The 12,282-nt window shown below is 47.6% G+C and overlaps 1 protein-coding gene across 1 annotated transcript in view; it reads right to left on the bottom strand.

Moving 5' to 3' along the window:
- Positions 1-12,282, bottom strand: part of LOC131294788 (titin-like) — a 150,060-nt gene that overhangs the window by 54,724 nt on the left and 83,054 nt on the right. Inside the window, exons 24-26 of the mRNA XM_058322832.1 lie at positions 10,531-10,861; positions 9,129-10,455; positions 8,083-8,212 (exon numbers count right to left, since the gene is read on the bottom strand). Of these exons, the coding sequence (XP_058178815.1) occupies positions 8,083-8,212; positions 9,129-10,455; positions 10,531-10,861 (1,788 nt within the window). The remainder of the gene's footprint in view (positions 1-8,082; positions 8,213-9,128; positions 10,456-10,530; positions 10,862-12,282) is intronic.

Here is a 12,282-nt window from a genome sequence, read left to right as displayed (position 1 = left end):
GTCGAATTGTTCATTACGCTTGTGCTGTTATTGTAATGGCTGTCTCATGCTGACGTTCAGTTTAGAAACTCTTTAACGCAAATTAATCAAAATGTTTCCACCGACAGGTAGTTGACCGGCATGCAAGACTAGAACGCTGTTATTAGTCACCATGAAATTGTGGACTCATCTTTAAGGAGGAGACTGATGACATTGACTGTTGCACACTATTTCTTTTCGTTTTTTTCGAGCGACTGCCAAAACAACAGCTGTATGAATCATTTCCGTCCTATGATCTAGAAAAACATCCTCGTATCCTTAAGGTCATCATCGCTCGGGACAAAATAGCCGTGACAAACGCTTTTCCGAGTCCGTGAGCCATAGGCAACATAAATAGTTGTACCGGACGCGGACCTTGACGAAATGTAACGACATTGAACCGAAGCGTAATGGTGCTTTTGTATCTAATTTAATTTGAAATTGGAAACGGTCGATGATTCGACTATTCTATGTTTAGTTTTTTGATGTGTAAGAACATCTCTTTTTGGAACGCAGGTCATTTTTCATGGTTTCCTTTGTTTATGGTTATTATTTTTTAAATATTTTCCCCAGTATGTATGAAACGGGATACAATGAATGAACCGGCGTGTCTCAATGAATTTGGGTTCGTCACAACCGATAGTACGTTTCACGTTCGGACATTCGTCGGCTGTCGGCAGATCGCTGGCCTGACACTGGGTCGCATAAATTATTTTTGCCCCGCGTACGACTCCGAGAACATCCCTTCCCCGGGCCACCCTCGGAACAAAGTCGCGCATTTTTCCCCCGTCAATTAGGTCTAATCTTGTAAATTTTGTAAGACATTTATCACTTTCCCGCTTCCCGTGCGTGTGTGTTGTTTCGCTAACATGTCGCTCGTTCAGAGTCCGTCGAACTTCCGGGGATGATGGTATGAGAAAGAGCAGTTAAAATAAAGGGAAAAGAAAACACAAAGTACGAAGCAAAAGAGCCATCTCATATTGCATCAAAAATAAGTCGGTGGGATTAGTTTTCTTCCCGCCGGCGTACGTCGGGAAATCGGGACAAAAGGAAACGGTCGGTCGGAAAGATGAGGAACACAAGACAATCCCTCCTTTTATCACCCATGCCTTTTGCGTAATGACTTTGAGTGACAACAAATGGGTTGGCTGGGGTTTTTCCCACCCCACAGCCCGCCTTGGCAACGGAACCGCGTTGAGAAAGGAGTGCACTTTGTCGACAGGTTCGGCGGAAAATGGGGTCATAAATTGCGCTAAAGGATAAAAGGTGGAAAGTTGGGGTACACGACTGGGACCACATCAAGTCGCAAATGACAGCGAAGTGGAAGCGACAGGCGACCGGACGGTTCCTTCGACCGGGCTGCCCCGGGGATCCTCATAACCGGTTCAACTGCGGGGCGGGGGAGGTGCGGAACGCCGGGCAACAACCCGAGAACCGTTTCGAAAAGTGGCCGGGCAAAGGAGGGAGATTAATTTTAGAAACGTACACCGAAGCTGCTGCGTGTGCCACACAAAGCGACACACACGCGGGATTCATTTATTATTTTCGGCCGGGAATCCGAAAATATCTCTCCCGGAGAGCCACGGTGACGGTGGGGGCCGTTTCACCCCCCGCCCCAGTGGTCGTTGGGGCTCGTTGTGAAAATTTCTCACCCCTCTAGCAAACTCGCCTCGTCGGTTGCCGGCAGTCAGCGGACTTTCGATTTCGGAGGAAAAGTTGCGCAGACCGATCTTTCGGGGGGCGCTTGCGCAGAGCGGGACGACATCAGGGATCGGTCGCGGGCCGGTCTCTTTTCGACGACCGTCGACATTCTCAGTCGACGAGTTGTGGTGCAGCCGATTGGAAGCAGAACGCGCGCGACCCTCCCGGGGCCAGTTCCGTCGGAACGGGCGCGAAAAGCGGAAACGGCAGGAAGAAGATTCCAAGCTTCTAAACATCGTGTGACGTGTCACTAACATGGCGGGTTTTCGATTCGGTTTCCTGCCGATGGAATTTCCCTGTCGTGCGTGTGTGTGTGTATATGTGTTTATCATTTTCTATATGTCAACGTGTTGGTGTGTTGTTTGATGGGTGGACGCGAGAATCAAATGTTTGTCAACACGCAGTGACGGGTGATAGCAGGAAGTGAAAGTCGGATTTAGATGGACGATTCCTTCCACCATTGCGTTAGGCCTCACCAGTGTTCCAAGGGACGACAACCAAGCTCCAGGGTTAGTGCAACAGATAACATTTATCTCGTGGACAATGTGGCGGGGACAGGCGGGGGAGGACGAGCATGTTCGGGAAATGTGAATAACAGAAAAAAAAAACAAAACAGCGCATGAAGTGATGTGAAGCATGTTCTCGCGTTGGTCATTGTTGGTCGTAAATGTTTCAATGTATTATTTCAGTATCGGTTTTCAGTACGCTTAGCTTACAAATGTATAAAAACATATCTATATAATTAGTTCGCAAGGATCAATAGCGATACAAAACGACAAAAAAAAAAAACATACACTAGCAAAGCTGAACGCGGTTTCTGTTAATTGGTACCTTAAGTGGAATAACTCGTTAATAAATAATTCTTAAACACGCTAAAACTAACTCGGCAAAGCACGGCAACAAATATTGGGGGAAAGCGCGTGGATAAATTCGACATCATCGTATCGGTATGATTCAATTTGATTTACACGCACTCAATTTAACTGAAATCAAATTCGACTAACTCTTGCATTGAATAACTTAAGCGAATCTCATCGTCTTTAAACTAACTTAAGTGCCGATCAAACGCGGATCACTGGCGGAGGGCTCGATCAATTATTATGATTGACCTTCTCGGGAGGGGGTTTTAAATACTGGGCTGTAGGTGAGTCGGGACGACAGGACATTCGAGACACATCACAACAGTTCCCAACACCTACGTCACGGAAAGCACACAACAACAACACAAAGCAAACGGGAAAAAAAACCGGAGGAAAGGAAGCAGCAGCGGCAGCAGTGGTGGTGGTGGTGGTGGTGCAGCGGGACAAAGAACTTGTTATCGCAATGCAACCAACGTTGTTGCGCAACGATAAAATGCAAGCAAAACCGGGCAGCAGATGCAGCGAAGATAAGATAAGATAAGTATTCAACTACGTCGTCTTTGTTTTGATACGGTCGCTGCGGCGTTAATTTATAACCTCTTACCCTATCTCCTACGCGTACTTTATCGCGTACTTTAGATATTTTTGTTCGGTTCGAAATGTTTCCGAAGGCGCCTTTTTGACTTTCGGCAACCCCCAAGCGGGGTTATTTGCCCCCCCGATGTCGCGATAACAAATGTACGGAATAAAATACGGAAGAGCAGCGAGAAGAAAGCGCCTTTCGACAGGGATTTTTTGAACAGGCTTGTTGCTGCAATAATCCGCTTCAATCGGACGGTTGGTGCACGGGACGTTGGACTTGTTATTTTTAGCGAAATTCGAAAGATTGGTAGATTGTTCCCTGCGTCAATTTGTTGGGGCCACCGTTTTGGCCACCAATAATTGCTGGTTTTTTTCTTGTCTGAAGAGGTTACATTTGAACGCCGCAGAGTTTGGTACAATTTGGTGTGTGTGTGTTTTCTTAGTTGCTAAATAATTGTTTTTTTCCCGCCTAAGGAACGCAATCACTGACGCTCGATTTTGGTTTCTTTTCGAACAGGACACAGGCAGTGGCAGTTTGGCGCAAACGGAACGCAAGTCGGCCCTCTTGGGTGCATCGTAAACAACTCGGTTGCGCTCTTCCTACGGAACGGAAACTGTATGTGAACTCAAGCGGGTTTCGTGCGTGACCTTCTCCCCGAGGGTAAACATCAACCGCGTTTGGAACCCGAGGCTCAGAACATCAAACAACGAACGACGACGATCGTGTGCCAAAGGGAACCGGTGACTTCACACCACGCCACAGGTGGGACGCACGTTTGCCAGCAACAATGCCAACAGTGCGGCATAACGTCATCATCCACAAACGTGTGCCGAGCCGCGCGTGGGTCGTGTCGTTGTTTTTCCACGCTTTCCCGTGATTCATCGGTTGCCCATTTTGGCTTCCTAGGGAGGGTTTCCTTGCGTTGAATCATGCGGGGATTAGGGTTGGACGTGGAATGTTCTAGAAATTTCGAGCTCTTACAAACTCCTACCCTTTTCCCACCGTGGTGTGCAGATGCACCTTGCAAGTTCCAGACGGGTTGAAATTCGATTCAAAAACCCATGCAACTTTCTCCCTCCGGCAGAAGAACTTACTAACACCGATCGGGGAGAGTTAAGGTTCCGCGTCGCAAACGGATTTTCCTACGATGCCACTCCGATTTACATGCACGTTCTGGTTTTTCTCTCTGACGCCGTGTGTCTCTAACGTCGGTCTAACGATATCTATTTTAGTAATGAAATCTTTATTGCTAATTATTTCGCTCGAAGCACTAGATGATGCCGCACACATTTCGGTTGAAGCATTTCGGTTACATAATTATTTCCGCTAAACCTTCTCCTTCCTTCCTTTTAACCTGACCGAGGGGGTTCGTTTTTGGATCTTCTATGTTTTCTTCTACGACTGTCATCTGAATATGTTCAAGTACTTTTTAGTTCCTTTCTCCTATTACCCGTTACATTGTGATAAATGTTTGATTCGAATTTTTACAAGTACTCTCATCCTGTTTCTGTCAGGCGATCGTTCCAAGTCGAAGGTAAGTTGAAAATGTGAATTGCTCGAATTAAAATGGATGCTTCAAATAAAGAAAACGTTTGATCTGATCCGCCCGAAAACACGGTTCTGTCTTTTTTCAATCATCACCTATCCGAAACGATCCGGAGGAACACAGGGTGAAAAGCACACACACGCACACGTGGCGGCCATATTTTGCCCCGTAGTTAAGCAAACAGGGGGCAAATTTTAAATTTCCGCTCGAAAGGGAACGCTACCGTTGAAGGTCAGCGTGATTCATCTCCGGTGTGGTGTTTCTTTTCCAGGTTAATCGAAACTCGAGGCAAGTAAAGCGAAAGGGGCAAGTGGACGCGGCACACGCGTCTATTAGCGTCTTCCCGTGAAGATAAATCGTTGGCTCAAGCCGGTAGCGCTGGTGGGTTTTTCTTTCGCGAAACCGCCTTTTTTTCCGTGTGCAAAACGGACAAACGCCACGCTACCGTACACTTTATCGTGCGGCCGTAGCGTGTAAGTGATCCGCGGAAGGTGTGAGTGAGAGAGGGAGAGAGGTAGCGAGAAGAGAGTGAGCTAGAGAGGGACAACCAACAATCAACATGGCGCGAGCGAGCGTTACCTAAAATTAGAAGCTAACCTCGCCGTGTGAAAAACCTCGACACCCCGACTTTTCATGTGGGTAGGCGCAGTTTTCCCCTCCACCGAATGGTCCATTAGACCCATGTCGCTTCCGTGGAAAACCACCGTACGTGCATACACGGACACGGGTTGGAGTGGTGGGCTGACGATCATCAAAACATACCTTCATAAAGAAGATTCAGTTCACACGGCTACCTTTTCGCAAAAATACCTCGAAAGCCATCATATGTTGGCGTCATCAGGTTGCCCTCTCCACTGACTCACGGTTGGAAAATTCCAAACGCATGTTCACCTTTCGGTGTGCATCACGGTTTGCGCACGGCACGCGTGGAAAATGCGGCCTCAGATCCGATCCGTTGATCGGTTTGAAAAAAAAAAACCGCTAACCGTCAGCGTCATGTCGTTTCGACTCAAACATGACCTCGCGCTTGCTTCGGAAGGTGCATAGGGCGCTCGAAAAACATTGCCAACATTTTTCAACGAACGTGTTCGGTTTTTCGGTTTTTGCACAAACTCTTACGAATTTTGAAAATGCACTTCTCGTCGACTAGACGAGCCGCCTCGGAGCCAACAGCCGAACTTGAAGATAGAAAAGAAAGGACAATGATGGACGCGTGCAATTAATTTTCCCACCGATTGGACGATGCCTTACGCGAGACGGCGAGTTCTACATTTGAGAGTTTGCTGACAAGATGGATTTGGTACGAATTTTGGTTTTGCCGTATTTTTTAGTTTGTTTTTTCCTATCCCCGTTTCGGTGAAGCACGAACGAATGAAGATTGACGAGGCGACGACATGTGAATTTATATTTCACCGCGCACGAGAGGGAAAGGTGTGTGTGTGTGTGTTTGTATGTGTGTGAGTGAGCGTTGGGAGAGTGTTGTGTGTGTTTTTTCTTCAAATTTTCCGTTTTCTTCATTTTCAAATTTCGAAACTCAATTCCTGGTATTTCGTTCGTTTTGTTTTTGCACGCCAATCTCACAACGGATGGTGTACGGGATGGATTCGTACACTGGCAACGGGGGGGCCTCCTCTCCCCAACTGGGAGAAAGGAGGCCACGGGTAGGAGCACGTTGGAAAAGGCGTCTTCGAGGGAGTTATGGGGGGTGGGGAGGATGGTTGTTTGGGGGCGGTATATCTGGATCTGGGGTTGGAATTTTGGAGCTAACCTTAAACGGATTGTGATCGATCTTCTCTTCGGGCGGTCACAAATTGATTCCTTTTACCGTGGAAAACCGTACCTAATACGCATGTCATTCGATCTATTTTTCATTGCTAAAAATAGCGAAGACACCGAAAACAAGGGAAACTGTGTTTTCCCTTCTCGATCTCGTATTGTCTGCTTCCTCGTTTGCCACCTTCGGATGCCGGGGTCGCAAACGTTGGTTCGTTCAATGTTTGTGTTGGTGTGTTGTGTAGATTTGTATGTGTGATAGTATGGAAAATTGTATCTAACTGTTTGTTTGTGCGTCTTCTCTTATTCGTTCGTGCGACCGATTCACGTTTTCCTGGAGCGAAATCCGTCCTCCTCCCTTTCCTCTTAAGTACACGATCCTTTGGTCGGAAGTTGCGGTTGTGTTTGTTCAAAGAACTTGCGTTTGTTTGTTTTTATTTTGTGTTAACAAGAGTCAAAAAAAGCTAAAGCTAAATTATCCTTATCGGTTTTTTTTGGGTGTTGTAATGCAAAGGAGATATAGGGTTGACTAAACCTCAGCAAAGCTAGATCAGAGTTAAACGTAGTGCTACGTAATAAACGTGTAAAATATTGCCTTTGTCCCAGCTTTTTACTTTGAATGTATCTGTTGAGTGTTTTTCCTTTTTTTTAACCTTCCATCCGATCTTCTATACTCCTTTTTCACAAACATGTTCGAGCCTTTACCACTGCCTGCTTCCTTTTAAAATAATCTTTCAATCTTCTTCATGTGTCACATTCTTTTGATCAATTTCTTCTACTCGATTTGCTTTCTTCTTCCTTCGAAATGAACTACTTTTAGTGGTTTAAAACAAGTTTTATATCAAAACGATATCAAAAGTCTCAATCTGTTAACAATTTTACTTGGTACTATAAAAAATCATCATTAATAGCTGTAATAAATACGGGGAAATAGACACATGTGAGAGAGCCATCCCGGACATTGACGTGGTTACGGTTACGCATAAATAAATAATCACCATAAACATTAAAAACGAGTTACGATGCTGCTGTTGCTGCCGCTGCCATTTGCCACTGCTGCTTCCGATCGCCCCCTTTGGCCGTTTCCGTTATGCCACACCACAAATACCGATTTTCGTAAGTTTTGTTACTTCCTCTCGTCGCTCCTGCACTTTTTTACTTGCGGTTAGACAGGGACACAAATCGTCTCCCCTTGCTGCTTAGGTCTGCTGCCCGGCGTGGTTAAAGCGCTTACACCATTTTAATAAAGGGGGAATAATAGTGACTAAGGGTAAGGATGAATTGCACGATAGCACAGGAGGCTAACAAAAACCGTCGTCTGCTTCTCCAGCGAAAAGCAATCACCATCGCTTCAAAGCACCACACACCGATAGTTGTCGTTAAAAACACACTTACACTTATGCAACGAGACATGTATGCAACAAAACAAAATGGGCGCAATAGTTGATTGCACAAGTTTGGCGCTCAATATATCAAAAAGGGGAAGAGCGATTTGCAGGGCCTAATTATTTACGGCTGGTGTGGGTAGTTGCTTTTTTTTTTTTTTGTTGGTTTGTTTGTTTGTTTGTAGTTGTTGCGGGTTTTCTACTGAGTATTCTTACTTTTGACTATCAGTTTGGCGGACGTTTCGACCTGACCGGCGGACGTGGTCACACGGCAGGTGAAGAGGCCGGAGTCTTCCTCGTACGTCGTTCCGATCAGCAGCACCGCGTTGTTGCCCTCGTTGATCATCTGCGAAGGTGGAATAAGGTGGAAGAAGCGGGAAGGGGGTGGGAAAAAGAGAATAAAACAAAAATAATCGGTTAACTTTCCCGAGCGTTTTTTTCTTTTCCGGTGGCGGTGGGTGACGTTAATTTGGCCCCAAAAGTTGTTGGTCGGCTCGGAGGGCCATGATGTTTTCAGCTCTGTAAATGTCAGTTTCTACGAGAGTTGACAAATTTCGCCTCGACAAGCCAATTAAAAGCCCGTTGCCAATGGAGACGCCTGGTGGCGATGGAGGCGCCTGGTGGTTGGTAGGAAAAACAACCTCAACCTCCGCATACATCATCCTTTGGCACCGGATTTGACAGTTGTCCATGTACATTAGCCAAAACGTTCGTTTGATGCGTGAAGAACGGTTAAACGGACGGGTCCGTGCTGGTGAGGTCGCTTGATTTGGTGGGCGTGAAATTTAACAAGATCATTAACCACGAGCCAATGATGGGTTGGGTCGATGCAACGCGGGTACGTTCCATTGGAAGGGTTGATACACAAATCATCGCATCGTAGGCATGAAGCCAACATTGCGTTCAACAAGCGTGTCGCAACGGATATTGAGCAAACTCGATGACGTTAATTAAGACGTATATTGAGCGCTTGGAAAGCGAATCGCTGCTAGGATGAAATAAGTCAGACTGAAATCGCTAATTTAAAGCAAAAAAGGCAGTGTAATTTTTGCTTTATGAAAATTTTGTTTTAAAGACGTCTTATCTTTGATTGTTTTAGTTATTCAAAAGTGTTATCGAAAGGAAGAAATAGGTTAAACAAATTTACGAAAGAAAAATTATAGGAAGATTATAGGAACATTTTCTAGCGATTTTCCAAATTTTCACGTTATGTGATTGTCAAATTAGTTGCCCCGAATCCAAAACAACCGATGCGTATTTACCTGAAAATCTGGCGATTCTGGTATCAGCAGGCCTTCGCGAAGCCACTGGACGGTCATCTTGGTCGGCTTGCCGACGATCGTGGTCTTGAACTGTGCCGGCGAACCCTCGTCCACGACACAGTCCTTCATTTCGCTCAGCTTCGGACCGGCGTCCGGCATTTCCGGCGCCACGACCTTCAGCGTGGCGGTGGTGTGCACCTCACCGCCCGCATTCGACAGGATGCACAGGTACTGGCCCTCGTCCTCCGGGAACGCCTCGGTGACGACCAGTGTGAACGCGTCGCGATCCTTGCCCATCTGGAAGTACTTCGAGGGCTTGATTTGCTTCTCGCCCTTGAACCACTGGGCGGTCGGCGTCGGTTTGCCGGTGACGCGCGTACGGAACTCCACCGACTGGCCCTCGGACACCGTCTTGTCCTTGAGCGGCTCGACGAGGGTCGGCGGACGTTCCGTGCCCGGGGTGGCCGGCTTCTCGATGATCGGCGTGACCGGCGTGTCGACGGTGCAGGTGGCATCGCAGCGCGCCTCTCCCGCACTGTTGATGGCCACGCACTCGTACTTCGCACCATCCTCGCCGTACGCCTCGATGATCAGCAGCGTGTAGTTGTTGTCCTCCTCCAGCATCTTGTACTTGATGTTGGGCGTCAGCTTCTGACCGTTCTTCAGCCAGTACACGTCGAGCGGCTTCGTGCCGGTAATTTTGGCGTCAAAGCGCGCCAGCTGACCGGCCGACACCGTCGTGTCGGTGATGGTGCTTACGAAACTCGGCGGAATGACACCACCGCGGCCCTGCTGGCGACGCTGCTCCACCACCAGGTTAGCGCTGCACTTGGCAGTTCCGCCCCGGTTTTCCGCGATCACCGCAAACACGGCCGAATCCTCCAGGAACACCTGGCGGATGATGAGCACAGACTTCGTGCCGAACGTGTGGATCTGGAAGTCGGACGAGTTGTTGATCTGGAAGTTCTCGCGGAACCACTTGACCGTCGGCATCGGTTCGCCGTCGAACTCGACCTCGAAGCGAGCCTGCTCGTTCTCAAACACCCGGCAGGGCTGAATCTTCTTGGTGAACACGGGCGGCTTCGTTGGCTGCACTGGGCCCTCGACCACGCGCTCCTGCGTCGTGCCCTTGTGCTCCATCTCGGTCGTCTCGGTGGCGGTAATCTTGCGGATGATCTCCTTGTCGTCGTACACCTCCTTTTGCGTTTGCTTCTGCTGCGACACGTGCACTTCCTTACCCTGCACCGACGTTTCCGTGGGCTCCGGGATGAGCTTCGCCTTCGGCGCTTCGATCAACTCGACGTTTTCGCTTTCCTTCGTCTCTTCCCTGCAAGTGGAAAGCACATAGGTAAGTCAGAAACGATATGTCCTCGTGCGTAATGCACTTCGAGTGAGTACTTACAGCGTCTGCTCGTAGGCACTGGCCATCCCCTTGGCGATCGACTGACTGACGACCTTCTCGCCGGGGATCGCAAACTGGTGCTTCTCTTCCCGCAGCTTCTGCTCCTTCGTGATCTGCTCGGTCTCGAGCTCCGCCAGCTTGCTGTAGTACTCCTCGCCCTTCTTCTTCTTGACCGTCTTCTGCCATTCGGTCTCGCCCTCCTTCTTCACCTTGGCCTTCTGCACCACCTTGGTGACGCGCTTCTTCTTCGCCTTCTCCTCCTGCAGCGTCGTCTCCAGGTCGGTATCGCTGCGGCCCTTCTGATACGCGACTAGATCGTAGTCGTACCATGCTGTTAAACAGATAGTTGGTTGGATGGGGTTGAGGGTGGTCAAACAAAACAACATTCAGTAACGACCAACAATCCCGCGGGCCGCGTCCGAGCGGGATATATGGTTCACATTTATATTATTGACTATCTGTTTACCCTCACGTCGACATAATATACACCAATACAGCAACAACATAACATTTTATCGGTTGCTAGAAAATAGGGCCGTTAGGGGCAGGGTAGGTTGGAAAGGCAGCTTATTTTATATACACTTTTACAGAGCAGTTTAGCACCTGTTACCATTTGTTAGAAGATTAGCCAGTGAGAGAAACGAAACGTTTCCACTACAGCTTCACATTGGTTTTCTTACCTGGTAGTTAAAGAAAAAGGAAACAATCTTTCTTTCCACAAAAAAGGGAGGCGAACCAACGTTTCGCGCGATCAGGTTAGGAAATCCCATAAAAAATAACAATGTTTAGCACGCACATAGTGAAAGTGTCAGTAAAGTGCAAGCATAGCAGGGAAATATAGTTGAAAAGAAAAGCTGCTCAAAGTTTTACCAGCATTGTTAACAGAGGTTTCGCAAAGCGCTGGTAAAAAGAAAAAGAATTAGTTTCATTTAGAAATATACGAGGCAGAACGAGAAGCGCAAGGTGAAGGTGCATTAGGTTGAGACCCCGCGGTGAGTTCCATCATCCACATCGAAGTGCAGCCCAGGTCTACCAGCCATCAGGTCCATCTCCAGGGAAGTAGAATAGTAGTGCGTGTCTAAGTTGTTCCTTCCGTAGCCCTCGAAGCGGCAGCAGATTTGCTAAGTCTTTGGTGTGACCATTTCGATCGCTTTTGCTAGAGAGACGTCCTCCCATTGCGAGGGAGAACATTTTACGGGATACCTTGGAAGAATGTAGGTGGGAGTTTGGGAACAGGATTTCAAGGGAGGGCGACATGTTTTTGTTTGGGTTTGGTTTTGGTTTTGGTTTTGGTTTTGGTTGATCGTTGAACCGTTCGGCGAGTGAGTGATCATTTGTAAGATATATTCCTGTTCGGTGAAAGTGATCGCCTCCCATGGGGCGTGAAGTAAGAGTGAAGCGGTGTTTGACATTCTTTGCGGGTGTTAGTGTAGTAGTATTTGGTTGTTGCACTACCATACCTCTATCTCTAAGCGGTAACATTGGTACTGTAGTATTTCATCTCTGTTCACCTTTTGGGTAGCGAGTGGTAAGTGCTAAGAGTCAGTGAGGTGAGTGATAGAAGTGGCGATAGAGGGTAGCGATAGAGTGGTTGTTGTCGATCTGTAGTACAATCGGCAAGAAACACGCTACGAAATATCGCAGGACGAGATCCCGCGCTGGTTCTACTTGCGATTACCGATAGTACGTTATGCCTGTTGTTGTTGATGTTGTTGTTGTTGTTGTTTTGGCTGTTGGTGCGATGTGATCGTT

This window comes from Anopheles ziemanni, chromosome 2 (assembly GCF_943734765.1).
Source record: "Anopheles ziemanni chromosome 2, idAnoZiCoDA_A2_x.2, whole genome shotgun sequence".
Classification (NCBI taxonomy): Eukaryota; Metazoa; Arthropoda; class Insecta; order Diptera; family Culicidae; genus Anopheles; species Anopheles ziemanni.
This window is presented reverse-complemented; position numbering and strand designations above follow the sequence as displayed.